The sequence below is a fragment of the Gymnoscopelus microlampas genome (assembly GCF_963454915.1).
Source record: "Gymnoscopelus microlampas genome assembly, chromosome: 1".
NCBI classification, from domain to species: Eukaryota; Metazoa; Chordata; class Actinopteri; order Myctophiformes; family Myctophidae; genus Gymnoscopelus; species Gymnoscopelus microlampas.
Window position 1 is genome coordinate 8,045,660 of NC_139962.1, and position 20,891 is coordinate 8,066,550.

The 20,891-nt window shown below is 40.1% G+C and overlaps 1 protein-coding gene across 1 annotated transcript in view; it reads left to right on the forward strand.

Annotated features, from left to right (window-relative positions):
• LOC311042613 (E3 ubiquitin-protein ligase TRIM39-like) overlaps positions 1–11,715 on the forward strand; it is a gene marked incomplete at both ends in the record, with an annotated part of 33,444 nt that extends 21,729 nt beyond the window's left edge. Inside the window, 2 exons of the mRNA XM_084053440.1 lie at positions 10,560–11,117; positions 11,175–11,715. Coding sequence (XP_083909566.1) covers positions 10,560–11,117; positions 11,175–11,715 — 1,099 coding nt within the window. The remainder of the gene's footprint in view (positions 1–10,559; positions 11,118–11,174) is intronic.
• Positions 11,716–20,891: the final 9,176 nt, after the last annotated feature.

The window sequence follows — 20,891 nt, forward strand, 5'->3', positions numbered from 1 at the left end:
GGGGTGTTAGCTGAAATGTTTTTAGACATTGATTTATGTCCACACAAAGGACAGCATTATACAAGGACACAGATATTATAGGTGCAGTAAGATTACATTCACACAATCATGCCATATGTCTTCAGGATACAATAAGCATGTCACTCAGTACTCTATGGGTATAAGTAACAGCGTCTCCGCCATATATGGCGCCTGTCAATTATAACAGGGACGGCAGACAACACACACACACACGTGCACGCGCACGCACACGCAGAGAGAGAGAGAGAGAGAGAGAGAGAGAGAGAGAGAGAGAGAGAGAGAGAGAGAGAGAGAGAGAGAGAGAGAGAGAGAGAGGAGAGAGAGAGAGAGAGAGCACCTATATATCTACACTGATGGATGGATGGACGGATGGATATGGACAGGTGGACGGACGGACAGACAGACGTATGGTTGGATGGATGGAGAGGAGGTCAGTGACCTCAAGGTCCCCAGTGTGCACATCTCAGAGGTGATACATACATGATGATAAGGCATGTATTTGTACAGCGCTTTAGCTGCTTTACAGAACAATGTTTAATGAAAAAACAAACAGCAAATTAAAATACATATTAAAAGATCTCACCCTGTGTGAAGTGAGTGGTGCCTTTGATGAGCCCCGTATTGACCCCCGTATTGATGTTGTCATCAATGTTTGTGGACAGACATACATACGGACACACGGACAAAGCCAGATATAGGAGTGGTTTCCTTCAGCACCACTCAAAAATCACACCCAGTGTGAAGAGAGTGGTACCTTCGAAAGTGTAACTGGTTGCATCCTTGTGTTGCAATCAGCAACAATATGTTGTCACGTGACACGTGACAACATATTGTCACGTGTCACGTGAAGCTTGACCAATCAGCCGTGCTCAAACATACGGACGGACATACGGACGGACGGACATACGGACGGACGAACATACGGACACACGGACAAAGTCAAATGTAGGAGGGGTTGGCACCACTCAAAAATCACACCCAGTGTGAAGTGGGCGGTGTGGTCACAGTGCACAGTGGTCATCACAGTGATGGAAGTGATTCACTTAAAGTGCATAGTCCTATTTATAGGGCTATGCACATGTGTCATGTGTTTCTAGCCAATCACAGTCCTGAATAGAGTCATGGTGGCCAATCACGGTGCAGGGTTAGGGGGGTGCAAGTCCAAACCTCACATACTGTATAGGGGCGGTTGCACCACCCAAAAATCACACCCAGTGTGACGTGAGTGGTGCCTTCGATGAGTTCATTTCATTAATTAAGCTATTATTAGCCTAATAAGACTGCTTTAAAAGTTCTTAAAGTACTTTTACTCAAATTGTAGATGAGTAATCTTAGTGTGTGTGTGTGTGTGTGTGTGTGTGTGTGTGTGTGTGTGTGTGTGTGTGTGTGTGTGTGTGTGTGTGTGTGTGTGTGTGTGTGTGTGCGCGCGCACACGCACATGAAGCCAGCCTGTGTGTGTGCATGTCTTTCAGTGGCGCATGTTGCACTCCTGTTTGTGTTTAATTAGTGTAACTGGTTGCATCTTTGTGTTGCAATCAGCTGCAGCTGTTGAGGCTGTGCTCAAACGGACGGATGGATGGACGGACGGACGGACAGACCCACACACACGGTCAAGTGTAGGAGCGGTTGGCACCACTAAAAATATATATATATGTATATAAATTAGAGCTGTAATGTGCAAATACATTAAGACAAACACTTGACATCAAGGTATGTTTCAAGAAGTGATTTAAAAGAAGGCACTGATTTCTCTGGTCTTAAATCCTCAGGTAAGACCTGGGCTACAAAAGCCTGATGGTCCCGGGTTTAGAAGCAACCAGCAGAGCCGAGCCGTAGAATAGGCTCTATTCACAGCAGCCATATTATGAAGACATTCACAGGTGTTACCAATGATACTAATGTTCCATTCTGGTCAGGGTGCTGATATTGTGCATGTTGGCTGACTGGAAACACTCACAAATGGTACATGTACATGTACATGTACTTAGTTACTTTACACCACAACAGAGCCCTATACAGAGGGATGGTGCATCAGGGCATGGTCTGCGATGGGCACCGTACGTACGCCCTCTTCCATGGACATGCATACTGTACAACACCAAGCCATGCGTAGCCGAGGCTAAGTGGATTACTGAAGACACTGACCACACCAGCCCCAATCTGCTCACGCTGCTGACCATCAGGCAGGGCCATACCTCAGGATCACATGCCAAACAGACAGGCCTGTGTAGGGACACTGTCACCGCCAGGCCACCATCATCAGGCCACTGAACCCGGTGCTTAAAATAGCTGAACTCACAACGGCACGTGTCATCAACACCTGGATAACATTGTATTCCTTCTTTGTTATTATAAAACACGTATAAATTCAATAGTGAAAATAGCCGATCTACAAGCTCTGTTAATTCGCACAGTTCATTTATGAAAGCGAGACATTCGCGCGCACGAAAGTGTACGCAGTGGTGGAAAAAAAGTACTCAAATGTTTTACTTACAGTAAGTAGAAGTATCGATACTGCAATGTAGACGTACTCAAGTAAAAGTAAAAGTCCGGAATTCAACATTTACTTGAGTAAAAGTGCAAAAGTATTGGTATCAAAATGTACTTAAAGTACCAAAAGTAAAAGTACTAAAATGTTTGAAAATAGCAGATCTACAAGCTCACAACGCGTCGCATCGCTATTTTCTGCTATAGATCTGCTATTTTCAAATAGCCTATGTATAAATGAGGCTAAAGTGCTTCATGTATGTTTTATAATATAATAATTTATATCTGCAAAGTAACTAGTAACTAAAGTTTTCAAATAATTGTAGTCGAGTAAAAGTAGCCTACAATATTGTTCTACAGAAATTGCGACGTGTGCAATGGCCTTATTATTTAGTTCTATATTTAAAATGAGTGGGCGGATGGTAAACGTACATTTCACCCACTCTTTTACACAGGAGATGTGACATGGAAAAGTGAAGTTGGAGTTGACATTATCCTTATATGTCCTCATAATATGACATATAAGGATAATTATGTTCAGTGGTGGGAAAAGTACTCAAATATTTTACTTAAAGGGATATATGATTTTTTTTTTCGGAAAAAATGATAAAAAGTAAATACAATAAAAAAGGTTTAATAAAATAAATGAAAAAAGTAATCGAAAAAACACGGCCCTCTCACGTATTAGGAGGGCAGGGTGAGTCACCAGAACCAAGGACGGGTGTTTCTGATGAATCTAACATGGTTAAAATGGAGTTTGAAGTTACAATGGGTTTGTATAGGAAGGGGGCGTGTCTGATAAAATGAATATCAAATATCTAAATACTGAATGAAGCAACTTAAAAACTGATTGTGGGGCTCACAAAAGCCTGAGTAGACGATAAAACGACCCAAAGTATTTTTGAAAGTGAAATATCCCTTTAAGTAAAAGTACCAGTACTGAAATACTCTGTAAACGCTTGGAATTCAAAATTAACTTGAGTAAAAGAACAAAAGTATTGGTATCAAAATGTACTTAATGTATCAAAAGTAAAAGTACTCGTGATTGAATACTTTATTTAGAAAAGACAAGGAAACAGTACATGGAAGTACAATTCACAATACAAGGTCCTCTAAACTGGATCGCTCATAAAAGCACAATGGATGGCTCATTTAACATATCCCCACCGCCGAATGTCCCGTTTCACAATTTTTCAAATGCATACAATTCATAAAAATCCTTTGAAAATAGCAGATCTGCAAGCTTGTGAGCTTGTAGATCGGCTATTTTCAAATGGCCGAAATGGATATAGGGCTGAAGTGGTTAATGTATGTTTTGTAATAATGAATAAAAAATCTACATATCTACAGTAACTAAAGTTTTCACATAATTGTTGTGGAGTAAAAGTACAATATTTGCCTCGGAAATGTAGTGGAGTAGAAGTGAAAGTATTGAAAATTGGAAATACCCTAATACTATAAGTAAAGTTACTTTAGTTACTTTACCTTAGTTACTTTACACCACTGCATAGTCTCATACCAATGCAGCATAGTCCTACTTTGTTTTTTTGTCTTACAAACTTCTGCAGCATATAATCCCCTCTTAATAAAGCTCTTTTAAATATTGTAATTAGTCCCAAGCTTTGCGTGCTCTACTGTGGAATGAGTATAGAACCAAGGACGGGTGCAGACTTATTTAAAGAGCAATCCTTCATCACAAAATAAGTTTTCAGCTTTCTTTTTTTAATTTACCACTGCAGCAGTATTGCTGCTACAGTAAAACATAATAAAAGAGCTGGAAACACATTGTGAGGGCGCATTGTTCCTGAAATAAGTCATTTTTTAAAATACTTTAACAACTGTAACATTATCACCTGCAGAGATCATATCTAGCTCTTCGACTATAAATACACAGCTGGGTGTGTGGTACTGTAGGTTCATTTGATTTGCGGTACGCCCAACAAAACTGATTCCAGTCAGATAACATGCCATTTACTTGAGTAAAAGTACAACAGTATTGGTATCAAAATGTACTTAAAGTACCAAAAGTAAAAGCACTAAAATGTTTGAAATTAGCAGATCTACAAGCTCAGGTGTTTTTCTTTTAACACCGATAAACGTTAGCCTATGTATAAAATAGGCCTAAAGTGGTTAATGTACGTTTTATAATGTAATAATTTATATCTGCAAAATAACTAGTAACTAAAGTTTTCAAATAATTGTAGAGGAGTAAAAGTACAAGATTTGCCTGAGAGATGAGATGTAGTGGAGTAGAAGTAAAAGTATAGGCAATTGGAAATACTCCAGTAAAGTAAAAGTACCTAAGAATTGTACTTAAGTACAGTACTTGAGTACTTAGTTACTTTACACCACGGCCGCAGAGAAATATAAAATAAAATAAAATGGGAAAAGGGATAAAGCCAAAGCAATACGTTGATCAGTGCCAACAAGACCAGACCACCCTCCCCAAAATAACACATTACAGCCCCTTCTTTCTTGCAGTCTCAGATATAAATGCTCATTGTGCCTACTAAAGTAGGGTAAAGCCACAAGGCATACTATTCTACACATTGTGTCATCACTCACAAAGCTAATTTCTACTTGTATGGGCTCTGAGAATAATGTAAACAAAGCACGGCAAGGTCATTCCTAAGAAAGAGCAGCTGTGTGTGGGTTATTGATTACCCTGTGGAAAGTGGGTGAGGTAGAGCTACACCTGAGTTCACATTCACCGACACATCACCAAGGACACGCTGTTCACCGTTCAAACTTAACCCATTAAGACCTGAGGATTCGGCCTAATAATAGTCGCTTCTTTTGGGCTTGTTTTCATAGACCTGGTTGCTTATTTCTCCCGCAAAATCTGGCAATACAGGTTATGGCTGGCTTACAACAGAAAGCCAACGAGAAGGATAGGCTTACATAATTGTTGGATTTAGCACAGTTGCCATACTTGAACTTGCATTCTTGTTGGAATTGACGGCATTCTCTTTTAGTAGGCAACGGTCTATTCAATGTTCAATTCAATTCAAGAGCAGTGCTGTCCAGCGTCCTCTTTGATGTGACGGGATCTGTTGTACGATCTCTCTCACCTGCGGCAACAGAACACGATCAAGTCCAGTTTGGGGTGTGCTCACGTTAACAGTTTCAGCTGGTAACCGGAATGCTCGCCCCAAAATACACTCGCCCCCCTTTGACTGACGTTACGGAATACCTGGTTGCGACCGTTCCGAGGTCGCCGTATTTGCCCCGGGTGAGCGTATCTTGGGGCGAGCGTTCTTGTATTCCTTCGGCACACCTCACAACACTGCTCATTGATTTATGACACGGATGTCGCTGTATTTATCTCTTTAAAGAGGGTAATTAGAGCGACCCATTGAATAAAAACTTGTATTTAATCAATGATCACTTACGGGACATTGTTCTGTTCATGCGGGACGCGGGACAAACGTCCAATTTTCGGGACTGTCCCGTGAGATGCGGGACGGGTGGTCACCCTACAATTGTGGCACAAGCTAATATTGTTTCAAAAAGCTTAAAAAATAGCAAGCATTCCTGATCTACAAGGTCACGCGTAGTGAGCTTGTAGATCGGCTATTCTTGTTTTTTTCCCGCAGAGTTGTGTTTGGTGCTATAGGCTAATGTTGCATCGTGATTTTTAGTTTGTTTCATGCTAAGCTAATGGAAGCTTCCAATTATCTATGTGCATTGACATGTGAATTGCCTTGACTATTATTGGTTAAGACCAGCTTTAGGCATAAGCTCTAGAAGAGCATTCTGGCATTGTGTGATGCCAGAATGCTCATAATTCAAGTACAGCAATTCATTATTGTAATTCATGGTTCAATTCATATTGCAGTAATGTGCAGTGTTGTGTATAAATGGGACAAAGGCTATTGCATTCTACATGTATAAACAGTACAGTCATTTCATGTTGTTTAAAAAAGTGATATATCCTGTAGTACCATACATATTGCTCGTAGCTTTATACAGTATGTTTCATGTTGTTATTTTTATTGAATATATGTCTTATACAGTGAGCATTATGTAATTAGTGTTACCTTTATTATATCTTTTCAGTTTTACAAACTGGTTTGGATCTTGGTTTGTTTGGACAAAAAGTAAAAGCCTTCAAACTTGACTCTGCCTCTGACTGTCTCTGCAAGCCTATACTGTCAGCTGTCTGCAGTGGTGTAAAGTAACTAAGTACATTTACTTAAGTACTGTAAGCACAATTCCGAAGTACTTTTACTTTACTGGAGTATTTCCAATTTTCAGTACTTTCATTTCTACTCCACAAGATCTCAGAGGTAAATGTTGTACTTTTACTCCACTACAATTATTTGAAAACTTTAGTTACAAGTTACTTTGATGGTTTTAGTTACTTTGTAGGTTTTGATCATTATTACAAAACATACATTAACCAGTTCAGCCCTATGCACATTTAGGCTATTTGAAAATAGCCGATCTACAAGCTCACAACGCGTCGCATTGTAGATCTGCTATTTTCATAGCATTGTTATGTGGAAATTTGTGAAAGGGGACATCCTGCAAAATGAGTACTTTCACTTTCAGCACGTAAGTATATTTCAATACGAATACTTTTGCACTTTTACTCAAGTACATTTTGAAAACCAAACTTTTACTCGCAACAGAGTATTCTACATTGCAGTATTGATACTTTTACTAAAGTAAAACATGTGAGTACTATTTACACCACTGGCTGTCTGTGTCTATGCGTTCCCCCTCCACACACACACACACACACACACACTGAGGGACAGAACAGCAACCGCGCAACAAAAACAACAACACAAACAAACTAAATAATACAGTTTACATTCATGCTTACATATGCATACGTTAGGGGACACGTCACATGGGACCATGTCACTCAGAAGCAGTGAGCCGTTAATAACCCTGGGGAAAGGCCAGCTGGGGAACAAACTCAGCTATAAGTCCAATTTGAATTAGCATAATACGTGACATAATTGTATAAGACATTAGCATAATTACAGATGGTGCATGGGGCAATGTTTTCAAATGTTTACATACTGTACCTCTATTAAATGTGTACTAAATAATGTTTAAATAATATCGAATACAACCATAACATGTACCCAAAAAAAAAAGTATTTTTATTATGACATTTTGAACTGATAGGTGGTGTGGAGAAAAAAGTTTGACAAGAATAATGACTTTTAAGGGCTTGATATACTTTCCGAAAATAGCCGATCATGTTTTAAATCCGTAATATTAACTTGATACTGCTGCACTTTATGTTCTATATCTGTAATGTTGATACTGCTGCACTTCATGTTCTATATCTGTAATGTTGAGGTACAGGTACATACATACCTGTTACTTAAAGGACGACTTCACCCATTTTCAACCTATCTTCATATAATAGGTCCTCTAGTCTCCTCACTAATGCTCATGATAATATGGCACCATTTTTGCCTGTGTACTTAGTCTCTCTCTCTCTCTCTCTCTCTCTCTCTCTCTCTCTCTCTCTCTCTCTCTCTCTCTCGCTGCGAGGCGTTGTGAGCTTGTAGATCTGCTATTTTTGGCAAAGAGGCATAGATGTAGAGGGAAAAAAGAGCAGACCACGTTGAAAAAAAATGTTGAATCTGAAACACAATTTTATACGATATAGAGGGGGGTCCCTGCTTCATCTCTCTCTCGGCTAGGGGGTCCTTGGCCTGAAAACATTGAAGACCCCTGATATAGTGTATATTTGCCTCTTTATAATGCCTCTTAGTCTGGGATATGTGCCTGCATGTCTATATACATAATATGTAAGTATGTTCTCCTCTTGATTATCTGACATGTTTCTATCCTTGTTTTCCTCAACTTGTCTTTCTATCTCCATTACTCTCCCCTTTCCTGAAAACTACAAATGATGCTGCTTGTCCGGAAACAATAATTCCACGTGCTGCATGTTTACCCTTGTAAACCTGTGATGTGACAATAAGCAGTGGTGGAAAAATTACTCAAATGTTTTGCTTAAATACAAGTATCAATACTGCAATGTAGAAATACTCTGTTACAAGTAAAAGTCTGGAATTCTAAATTTAGAATTCTAAAAGTACGAAAGTATTGGCATCGAAATGTACTTAAAGTACCAAAACAACAGCTCACAACACGTCGCATCGCAACGCGTTGTGAGCTTGTAGATATGCTATTTTCAAATAGCCAAAATATGTATAGAGCTTAAGTGGTTAATGTATGTTTAGTAATAAAAATATGAATCTAAAAAGTAAAAGTACAATATTTCCCTCTGAGATGTAGTGGAGTAGAAGTAAAAGTATTGAAAATTGGAAATTCTCCACTAAAGTAAAAAATACCTCAACATTGTACTTAAGTACAGTACTTAAGTAAATGTACTTAGTTACTTTACACCACTGACAATAAGGCTGATTCTTATTCCACACAGAGAGCCACCACGCCTGAGACAGGCAACAGATGGCCAGCTTTATAGGAAGAGGTCTACAGTAGGTCACTGAGTAATCAGCACTGTGTGTGTGTAATCAGTTGCCAATTAATAAGCCTAATTAATAGTAGGCTACCTGCTACCTCACCTAGTTTCATCCCAGTGAGGAGAGAGCGCTGTCCGACGTGCTGAAATCCATCCACAGGAGGTTGGCTGTCTGTGGTGCTGAGCTTCTGTTGTGTCTGCAATGCATGTGGAGGGTCCGGACAATAACGTCACACCAACACTGCATCTTCTGTCTACAGCATGGGTCCTCAAGTTTTTTTAAAAAAAAGCTGAGAGAGAGATGAAAGCAGGACCCCCCCCTATGTATTGTGTAAAATTGTGTTGCAGATTCAACATTTTCATAGATAGCTTCATATTTGTTTGACGGCGCTGTCATCAGTGCTGTGTAAAGTCATGTTCTTTTTTAACACATAAGCTAATATGTTGGATTCATGTTGTTAAATGTGTATTTTCAGATATTTAACAACTTAAACTGTCAATACTTAGTCAACTTGACCTTTGGCTCTGTACTGTCTCTCTCTCTCACACACGCTTGCTCGCTCGCTCAATCGCACGCACCCACGCACGCACGCACGCACGCACGCACGCACGCACGCACGCACGCACGCACGCACACACACACACACACACACACACACACAGAGACAGACAGACAGACAGACAGACAGACAGACAGACAGACAGACAGACAGACAGACAGACAGACAGACAGACAGACAGACAGACAGACAGACAGACAGACAGACAGACAGACAGACACACACACACACACACACACACACACACACACACACACACACACACACACACACACACACACTATTATCTACATTAAATTAATCCTTGTGTGTATGTTTGTCCTTCAGTCTGACCCAAATACTGATGTTGTCATATGACGATTATGACATCATCAATATTTCATCTATAACATAATTATATGGAATGCCAAATATGGCATTCCACGTGGCTTCAGACAGGGCTGCCATAGAAGGTCATCTGCAGTGACATCATCGTGACATCCACTCTAAACTGCTCTATTTGTAGACAAAACAAGAAGAGAACCCGCTGTCTTAGCAATACTGTCTTAGAGTAATCCCCATCCATTGAAGAACCATGATCTACTGAAGAACTGAGATTCACTGAAGAACCGGGATTCACTGTCCTAAAAGAAGAACCAAGGTTCACTAGAAGAACCGAGATTCACTGGAGGACCGAGATCACTGGAGGATCGAGATCACTGAAGGATCGAGACCACTGAAGGACTGGGGGTCACTGAAGAACCAGGATTCACTAGAAGAACCAGGATTCACTAGAAGAACCAGGATTCACTAGAAGAACCAGGATTCACCAGAAGAACTGAGATTTACTGACTTAGAATTACCGGTATTCAAAGTGACTGTCAACTTTTAGGAACATTCTAGAGGAGGCAGTGTTAACACGACTTGACTTGAGCTGATCTGTTTGTAGCTTCACTCAGAGTCTAAATGGCTTCCCTTTCATCTTTTTCTGAAGAGGATTTTTGCTGCACCGTGTGTCATGACATATTTAAACATCCGATTGTCCTGCCATGTAGCCACAGCTTCTGCAGAGCCTGTGTGCAGGAATGGTGGACACATAAAAAAAGAAAGGAATGTCCAGTTTGTAAGAAGATATCGTCAGTGAGTGATCCACCTTTCAACCGGGCTCTGAAAAACCTGTGTGGGACCTTCATACAGGAGAAACGTCAGAAAGTGAATCACAAGGATGAGGTCCAGGTATCACTGAAGCTCTTACAGGAGAAACTGAAGATCTGTAATGAAGTTAAAACAAATTGTGACCAAGCAGCAGAACACATTAAGGTCCAGAGCCGCAACACAGAGATGCAGATTAAGGAACAGTTTAAGACGCTTCATCGGTTTCTGCAAGAGGAAGAGGAGGCCAGGATCACTGCACTGAGGGAGGAAGAGGAGCAGAAGAGTCAGATGATGAAGGAGAAGATTGACGCTCTGAACGGGGAGATATCAGCCCTTTCACACACAATCAGAGCCATAGACGAGGATCTGAAAGCAGAACACATCTCATTCCTGCACAACTACAAGACTACCATGGAAACTGGAGTTTCTGGAGTTCAGCTCACACTGCAGGACCCACAGCTGGTCTCAGGAGCACTGATAGACGTGGCCAAACACCTGGACAACCTGACCTTCAGAGTCTGGGACAAGATGAAGAACGTCGTCTCCAACACGCCTGTCATTCCGGACCCCTACACTGCCCATCCAGATCTCATCCTGTCTGATGATCTGACCAGTGGGAGACTCGGAGAGAGACAGCAGCTTCCTGGCGACCCGGAGAGGTTTGACTACTTCTCCTTTGACATGGGCTCTGAGGGCTTTAACCACGGGACTCACAGCTGGGATGTTGAGGTCGGAGACAACACATGGTGGAGTGTAGGCGTGGCAGCAGAGTGTTTGCAGCGGGATGGACGGGGTCGGTCCTGGAGGCTATGTTTATATCACGGCGCGTACAGAGCACAGTCCTTACCGGGGTCATTCACTGTTCTCTCTGTGAAGCAGAAACCCCGGAGGATCAGAGTCCAGCTGGACTGGGACAGAGGGAGGCTGTCCTTCTCTGATCCTGATACTAACACACACCTACACACCTTCACACACACTTTCACTGACACACTCTTTCCATTTATTTATAATTGTGATGAAACTGTCCCTCTAACGATGTTATCAAATCAGTATTAAGTGAAGAAGTTACTGGCTACACATGTGGTTCTGAAAGGGGAATACCACTACATTCTAGAACGCATATTGATGTTTCAGTCGAGGGGAGTAAACATGAAACTAGAAGTTTATGTCTTGCTTATTCATGAAACTCTGTGTTCAAACTAACACATTAGAAAGTAACTCGTTACTGTAACGCAACTACTTTTTGTGGTAACTAGTACCGTTACCAGTTACTTTTTCCAGTTCGATAACGCCGTTACATGGTTACTGATATATGAATAGTGCCTTACTCATTGCTTTACATGGAAAATAGCCGACAACTTCAGAGGATTAAAGGTTTAATATGATCTGACTTCTACTCTCACACTTGACCATCTGCTCGCTGCAGCGGAGCAGCGGGGCTGCTCGCTCGGTGTTGTGGTTAAGAGGGGACGATTGGCTCAATTCAAATCCTTTTCTGTACTGTATCAAAAAAAGGAAAGGTGGTCGAATGAATCGATGGGTTGAAGCAACCTTTTAAATCAGGCCTACATGCGACTCTTAGTTGAATATGGACACTCTTTCATGATGTGGAACGCACATGCACGTTCAACATGGAGTTCAAGATTATGTTGAGCTGTCTGCTCTAGTCTAAAGCCAGGCAGATCTAAAAAGACTGGTTTCAATGTTGTTGTACTTTAAATATCCCACAATTCAAAAAAATACAAAAACTAATACAAACTGAACCTAGAACCTAAAAGTAACGCTTTAGAATAATGCAAACTAAACTAAACTAAACTAAACTAAACTAAACTAAACTAATGAAGGTCAATATAGGTCCTTCCGACGTTGGAACAATTGTCCGTTTCGGACAGGCTTTCCTGTTCAGACAGTCCAGTTGCTCCAGAGCAGGAGCGTCCGGAAGTATCAGAAGTCCTGAATTACGTCAACATCTAATTATCTCACCTCCCTATCCGGTAAAAAAAAAAGGTACGGACGTTGGAAGGAGCATGCATTGTGCTTAAACCAGAAAACACACAATTGGAATACATGGAGTAAAAGAAAAAAAACTATCATAACCTTTGTCAGTTCAGCTTTTCGCTGTTATCAAACTATTGTAGGTGTAATACACAGATGACATGCATTGTCTCCCATATAATGACAGTAAACAGTAAGATATGGGGAGCAAAATGATGTTAGGAGCAGACAAACCATGTATTCTTATCACTACAATTATTTGAAAACATTAGTTACTAGTAACCTAAAAGTTATTATTATTGTCTCCGCCAGGAGAGTTTGTTTTCACTTTCCGTCAGCCAAGCAAACATTGCTCGAGCCTCACGTGACACTTGACAATACGGTGAAATAGTGTGATCTGATTGGCTAGTGACATATAACGGGCTAATACATGTGTCACTTTGAAAGAGTCTTTGCCTCTTTCAAAGTGAGGTAAGACAGGAATAATCACGAAATGGCTGAGAAATGGCGGATACTGTAACAATTGGATAGGACACTTACACAGACAGGACAGATAGGACACTTACACAGACAGGACGGATAGGACACTTACATAGACAGGACGGATAGGACACTTATACAGACAGGACGGATAGGACACTTATACAGACAGGACGGATAGGACACTTATACAGACAGGACGGATAGGACAGTTATACAGTAACTCCAGGTGGGGATACCAGTTTTATCCAACTAAGGTTTGGATAAAACAGACGGATAGGACACGGATAGGACACTTGTGTCATGTTACTATGACACAGTAACATGTTCTAATTAGAACATAAGAATTAGAACAGAATTAGAAGAGACTTGTGCTCCGAGGAGCACTTTTTCTAGTTATTATTATTATTATTATTATTATTATTACCCTTATTACACAACATACATTTAGCATAACATTAACCTATTGTATACTTATACTATATATAATTGTAAACAAATACCCAATCTACTAGCTCACAACATGTCACATTGCAACATGTTGTGAGCTTGACGTCGGCTATTTTCGAAAGATGTTTGACACATTTTGAGAATGTTTAAAAAGTAAAAACTGCAATGGGCCACTCTGCATAACAAGTACTTCAACTTTTAGTACTTTATGTATATTTTGATCTTTTACTTAAGTAAACATTCTGAGTACTTCTCCAAACCACTGCAAACAGTGGAGAATCACTGTGAGCTGGCAGCATGTCTGTGCCAGCATGAAGACCTTGGCACACAGTCAAACAAACTCCTACCTCAACCCACTGTCCGACAGCCTCGTGTTTTTATTTTTGGTCCAGAATACATTATTTTGATTAATTACACTCGGCCTGCATTGAATTTGAATGACCTCCAAAAGCCTGTATATGTACAGACTGCTGGGTCACGTGTTCTTCCCATATAGAGACCTAGATTTCTAACAAAGCATGATAATGAGTGGTATTAGCATAAACATGAATCTGCTGTGGCGTTCTTCTGTAAAAAGCACATTCTGCCTGGCACCTTTTGTCCACAGTTTCACCGCCTCACATGAACTTATTGATCGAATCCCCTTGGACAAGCACTTTAGACCTGGCGTTCCCTATTTGTTTGGAGCATGCCGTTACAGGCGGAGATCTTCAATCATTGTTCAAGAATTGTGGAGAAAGAAAGGAAGAAAACAAGAGCTCCACAAGCTATATTTCCCAAGCTTGTGAGCTGGAGGAAAGGGCTATTTTCACCACGAGACACCATCGTACGAAGAAGTATATATTACGGCGTAACTGGTTAATTTGTCATGAATTCCTGCAAGTTATAATGAGCCAAATATATATCATAACCACGGGTCTGGCTGTTTGTTCTGCTACAGATTTCAGAAACATGACAATCGCTCAACAGCGTTTAAGTGCTGGATGATGGCACTAAATAATGAAACATATTTCATAATGTTATTGAACACCTGATAGCCAAGTGGTTTGGTGCGTGTACGGTACCATGAAGTGTTGATTTTGACAGCAATTTTTTTTTAAATAAAATTCCATTTAGTTTTTGCCATATTTTAGTCATCTGAAATGTTTTAGTTTTTGTCTAGTTTTAGCCGACTAAATCTACAGTTGATTTAGTCGACTAAAATGTATTTTGGCGGTGCCTTGATGCCGTCGTAATGGCTGATTTTACACTTTACACTGCATGCTGAAAATAGCCGATCTACAAGCTCACAACGCGTCGCAGCGCGACGCGTTGTGAGCTTGTAGATCTGCTGTTTTCAGAGCGCAACACCCGAGCGCAACCAAACATAAAATGACTTGTCTTTTAGTTCTACTGGATCTCTTCTCCACTAGTCCCTCACTAACATTTTAGTCGTTTTTATTTGTTGACGAAATTGTCAATATATTTAGTCTTAGTCTTAGTCATCGTAGCTTAGCTTTTATTTAGTTTTCGTCAGTGAAAAAAAGGTAGTCAACGAAGATTTTTCGTCATAGTTTTAGTCGAAATAATCAAGACCGGTACCACGTGGGTCTATTACGTGCCCTGATCAGTCAGCCCCTGGTTCGATTCCCAGCCGGGGTCCTGTACTCTCTCTCTCTCCACATTTCCTGGCGGTCACTATCATAAAAAAAGGACTTGAAAATGTCTATACTGTGCACAGGAACCCTCCACTGTCTTCTAACGTTACACGGAGTGACTGGGCAATTGTGTGTAAACACTGCGCTACGGCACTCGTTTTATCAATGTTAAAACACTCAATTATTTACCGATACTTGATTCCTTTTAAATCAGCTCTTTTTTCCCCCTTTCTGTCAGTGTGAAAAGGTGGAGTTTGTGGAATGACTAAAGATCACCTGGAGGCCTTTCCAACAAATCAATACCGTCAGGCAAGAGAACCTTGTATCTCCAGATTTAAAGTTCTTGTGTTGTTTTTTTTCGTAAATATTTTGTGCCCTACTTCGTCGTCGGTGGTGGAAGAAGTACTCAGATATTTTACTCGAGTAAAAGTAGCAATACCACAATAGAAAAATACTCTGTTGCAAGCAAAAGGCCGTTGTTCAAAATGTTACTTGAGTGAAAGTACAAAAGTATTGGCATCCAAATAATTCAAGTACCAAAATTAAAAGTACTAAAATGTTTGAAAATAGCAGATCGACAAGCTCACAGCGCATCGCATCGAGCTTGTAGATCGGCTATTTTCAAATAGCCAATGTATACAATAGGGCTAAAGTGGTTAATGTATTTATAATATCCTTATTTATATTTGCAAAGTAACTAAAGCTTTCAAATAATTGTAGTGGAGTAAAAGTACACTATTTGCCTCTGAGATGTAGTGGAGTAGAAGTAAAAGTATTGGAAATTGGAAATACTCCGGTACAGTAAAGAATACCTCAAAATTGGACATAAGTACAGTACTTGAGTACATGTACGTAGTTACTTTACACCACTGTTCATCATACAACAGCATCGCTGCAAAAGTAGATCTACAAGCTCACATTGGCACACATTATGAGCTTGTGGATCTGCTATTTCTGAAACATTTTGAAAGCTATGACGTTGAACTAATGTAATGTATCGACAAGAAGAGCTTGTGACTAAACAGTACGTTTATTATAATCAGATCCATCAGGAACACATGGTTCTATTTTGGTTCTTCAACCCTGTTTTCTCCCCAATTTAGTCGTTATGCCAAAAGCCTCTATGCAGAGCAGCCATATTTGAAAGACATTTGGTCTCTTCTTACTTCTTTCACAGGTGTTACCAATCATCACCTTCTTAAACTAATGGCCTAAGTCATTTTTTGAGGAAAATTATATTTTTGCCTAAGTCTGCTCCTCATGACACTGGCCACCTCTGGTAAATCGCCCATCTCCTAATTGAAAAGGATCATGCTGTTCACTCCCCTTTTAGTATAATGGCCTAACTCCCTAGTGTGACTTAGGACAGAATAGGCCTTCTTTTTTGGCCTAATTAAGTCACATGGTTTTGTGACTTAAGCCAAATTATTTACTGATTTAGGCCATTTAAAAGAAATGTTTTGGCCTAAGTCAAATTGAATCATATTTAAACCTGTTTAAATCTCTTATGTGACATAACTGACTGACAGACAGTGTTATTTTTATTTAAATAGTCATAATTTGTTATAAACATTTTGGGTGAAATGATTAATAAATATCATATAGTTTTGTTTGGGATGAGTTTTTTATTTTTCCTGAAAAACTTAAAAAAAAATGAATGGCCATTAGTTTAGCAAGGCGACGCAATGATACTAATGAAGGCTCTGTTCCATTCTGGTCAAACAGAGTCAGGGTGCTCATATTGTTTATGTTGACTCACTGGAAACACTCTGTTACACCAAAGGGTCTCAAAGTGTGGTCCAGGGACCCTCATGGTTCCTTGAGGGGGTTCCAAATGGCCCCTTACGGGTGTGTAACTCTGAGAGTGTACAAATGGAACCAAATGGACCCTAACGGGTGTGTAACTCTGAGAGTGTACAAATGGACCCGTAAGGGTCCATTTGGTTCCATTTGTACACTCTAAATACCTCTCAAAATTAGTGCAGTAGGCCTATGTATGAAAAGTACAGCACTTGAGTAAATGTACTTTAGTTACTTTACACCACTGACAGTTATCGGCCTCCCTCCCCCGAACATGGGCCAATTTGTGTTTGTATAGACACTCCACAAAGCCGGAGTGGTTCTTTATATATTATTTTCTCCATTTTCCTTGAAAAGTAACATACGTGGTTTCTGCCCTGACAGAGACACAATCGATACGTGTGCCCTCGTGGCCCGACGTTATCTTCCCGAGGAGGAGGAGGAGGAGGAGGAGGAGGAGGGAGACGAGATTGATTGTCGTTAAGCACTTTACAGGAAGGAGAGAGGATGAGGACACATCATAAAACGCCCACACACACACCCAACCACACACACACACACACACACACACACAAACCTCCCCTGACTGCTACACACACGCACACACACACACACACACACGCGCGCACATGCACACGCACACGCACGCACACACCTCCCCTGGCTGCTACACACAGCAGCCAATCAATAGCAGCTAGCGCTGGGTGGACAGTAACAAAGTACATTTACTTGAGTGTTGTCGTACTTTAAAACCCATTCAATCCGGGAACGCATTCCGTGTGTGTCGTTTTTTGATCTCTTTGGCTATTCAAAAATAGCAGATCTACGAGCTCATAGCACGGCACCGAGTGCCGCGCTATGAGATCTATGTAGATCTGCTATTTTTGAAAAATCGTGAAAATGTGTGCACATTTTTTTTTTTACTCCAATCTTTGCTTCTGGGGGATTCTACAATTGTCTTCTGAATCCTAACAGTTTTTTGAAAACACTTATGCTGCCATAATATCATTGGTACTCATAGTTATTTGGCAGCCAAAATATTTTGTTCCAGGGGCCCACCCAGAAGCTAATATTGGAGTTAAAAATGTTCACTTAAAAACATATATATTCAAAGATTTGCACACATTTTCACTCGGTGCCGCGCTATGAGCTTGTATATCTGCTAATTTTTAATAGCCAAATAAATTACACAGATGCGGTCTTAATGGGTTAAGTAAAGGAAAAAAAAAGAATAATAAAAAAAAATGCTGTACTTTATTGGAGTATTAACGTCGCTGTTGGGCAGAAACCTCTTATTTTTCATAAGTTAACGCCCAACTTGATCATACTACAGCGTCACAAAACATCAAAAATAGCAGATCCACAAGCTTGAAACACGGCACAAAGCAAAGTTTTTTGAGCTTGTAGATCTGATCATTTTGAATTTGAATCCTGGAAAATAACAGTTTTGGACTCTGTCGGGTGGAAACCTCATAAGTCCAAAATGTTGTATTTTTGGATACTTTCAGTCCGACTACATTTCAAAGATGAAGATTGTGCTTTTGACCACATTTCTAGGAAAGGGATTAAAAGTACTTCATGAATGAACCACTTAAAGGATGCCCCATTTTCAAACTATATCTTTCTATGATAAAATGGTAAAACTAAATTCTACCCCGTCTGTGTCTCATAGGAGGGCTGTGGACAGTTCTGAAACCCGCCTACCAGCGTTTATTTTTGCTACTTTTGTTTTGTGTGACACTATATTATGACAAAGTACATCATTAAATCACACAAAAAAAAACTCACATAACAAGTTGAAATAATGCTGGAGATACAAGGTTTCTCAAAGGATGGATGTGAGTTATGTCAGAAACAATGTAGCACACAGATATCATTTTTCACACCTTCTCCGTAGCGTCGGAAGTGAAGAGACACTTTGATTTGTTATTGTGATACATGCCGTCCGCTTCAATTAAACTACATTCATTTTGGATGGATTTCTTCTGAAGGTTTTCACACATTCAGGGAAAAATAAACATTTCTCACCTGTTTTATTTATTTATTATTGCATCGTAATATTCCTCACTGTCAAATCTAATCTGACTTTATCTTACGTGGCTGAAAACCTTCACAGCAGGATATTATGTTCTCTAGTCATATAAATAACACTTTTCATCCGACTACTCAAGATTTATACTTCAGCGCATGATGGTGTTGCATGGCGAAAATAGCCGATCTACAAGCTCAAGTCCTTGACATGAAAAAGTTTGAGCACCACTGATATAGAAACATACGTTTTTCATAAAACTGTTGGGATTTAGAAGACATTTGTAGAATCGGCTTCAGGTCTTAATGGGTTCAACTATAGCGACTCATGGAAGCATATAGTATTTATGTCAATGTTTATTAACTCATTCACTGCCAAGAACAACTTCTGACGAGACGTCGTCCAAACGCCCACACTGCCAAGGTCGCGCTGTGAATGATCCAAGCACCACCGAAGAAGAATACACACAGAAATCACAACAACAAAAAGCTATAGGCAGTAGGCACCTTTCATGTTAAAGGATTCCTAAGAAGTATTTTTTTTTCTCGTATTTCTGTTGTTTTCTAAGTGTTTTTAAAAAAACAAGCCACATTCAAACAGCCATATACAGTAGCTCTGGAATGGAAGATTGCGGGCCGGACAACTTTTTTTTTTAACACTAAAACCAAGAAACAACTAAACTAAAAGTAAGCCTTTTCACAAAATAGTAACTAAACCAATGCAGCCAAAACCACTTGAAAACAAAACTGAAATTTAAAACAAAAAGTTAAAAATAAATTAAAAAAATATAAGTAACTTAATTGGTTAGGCATAGTTCTTTGCAGTGTTGATTTTGACAGCAAATTTTGATGTAGTTTTAGTCATAGTCTTTTGAACACTAAAACCAAGAAACAACTAAACTAAATAAAAGTAAGCCTTTTCACAAAATAGTAACTAAACTAATGCACCCAAAACCACTTTGAAAAATAAACTGAAATTTAAAACAAAAAGTTAAAAATAAATTAAAAAAAAGGAAAACTAGTGAAACATTCAAACTATAATAACCTTGGTTAACATGGCACAGAGCCTTCTTCCTGCATAACGCTGTGAGCCCAAACACGTTGCTCTGTTTTACCATCCATGCCAATTATATAAAAGTAAACTGAAGGACGTTTCCGTGACTGTGGAATAACTCTTCTAGACCGTGCACCCAAAGAGAAATAACTAACTAGACGAGACTCGCACACAGCGCCGGCATCCTCTGAACTTATACATGTAAATAGAGAAATGTAATTGCATTCATTTCACACACACACACACACACACACACACACACACACACACACACACACACACACACACACACACACACACACACACACACAGATTCTCTGAAGGCATGGTGGAGTCTACAACATGACGTTCTGTCATTCTGGAAGCTTGAAACATCTACATTTATAGTGGGAAGAACACTGGCTGTGAAATATACATGAGCAGAGAGGGAGACGGACTCCCCTGGCAGATGGCTGGAGAGATTTGTAGTTTTTTTGTTCCTGTCTGTAGACGTAATGTGATGTGAAATCTGAGAAAAGGCACTTCTAGGTAGCTATACGCCTTAATGCATACGCCGTCGCAGGATGGCGTCGCTCGCCGACAACGACAGATCTTCAATCTAACAACGCTGTTAACACATCGGGTGCCAAACACGGTCTGAACCGTGTGTTTACATAGTGGCGGTTCCGAAGCTTTGGTGCCGAACACGGTCTGAACCGTGATTTTAGTCTTTTTGTTTTTTTCGTTTTTTCGGCTAGAGCAGCTCTGGGAGCACCCATTGTAATCCTGCGAAGGAAGTGCCAGATCGC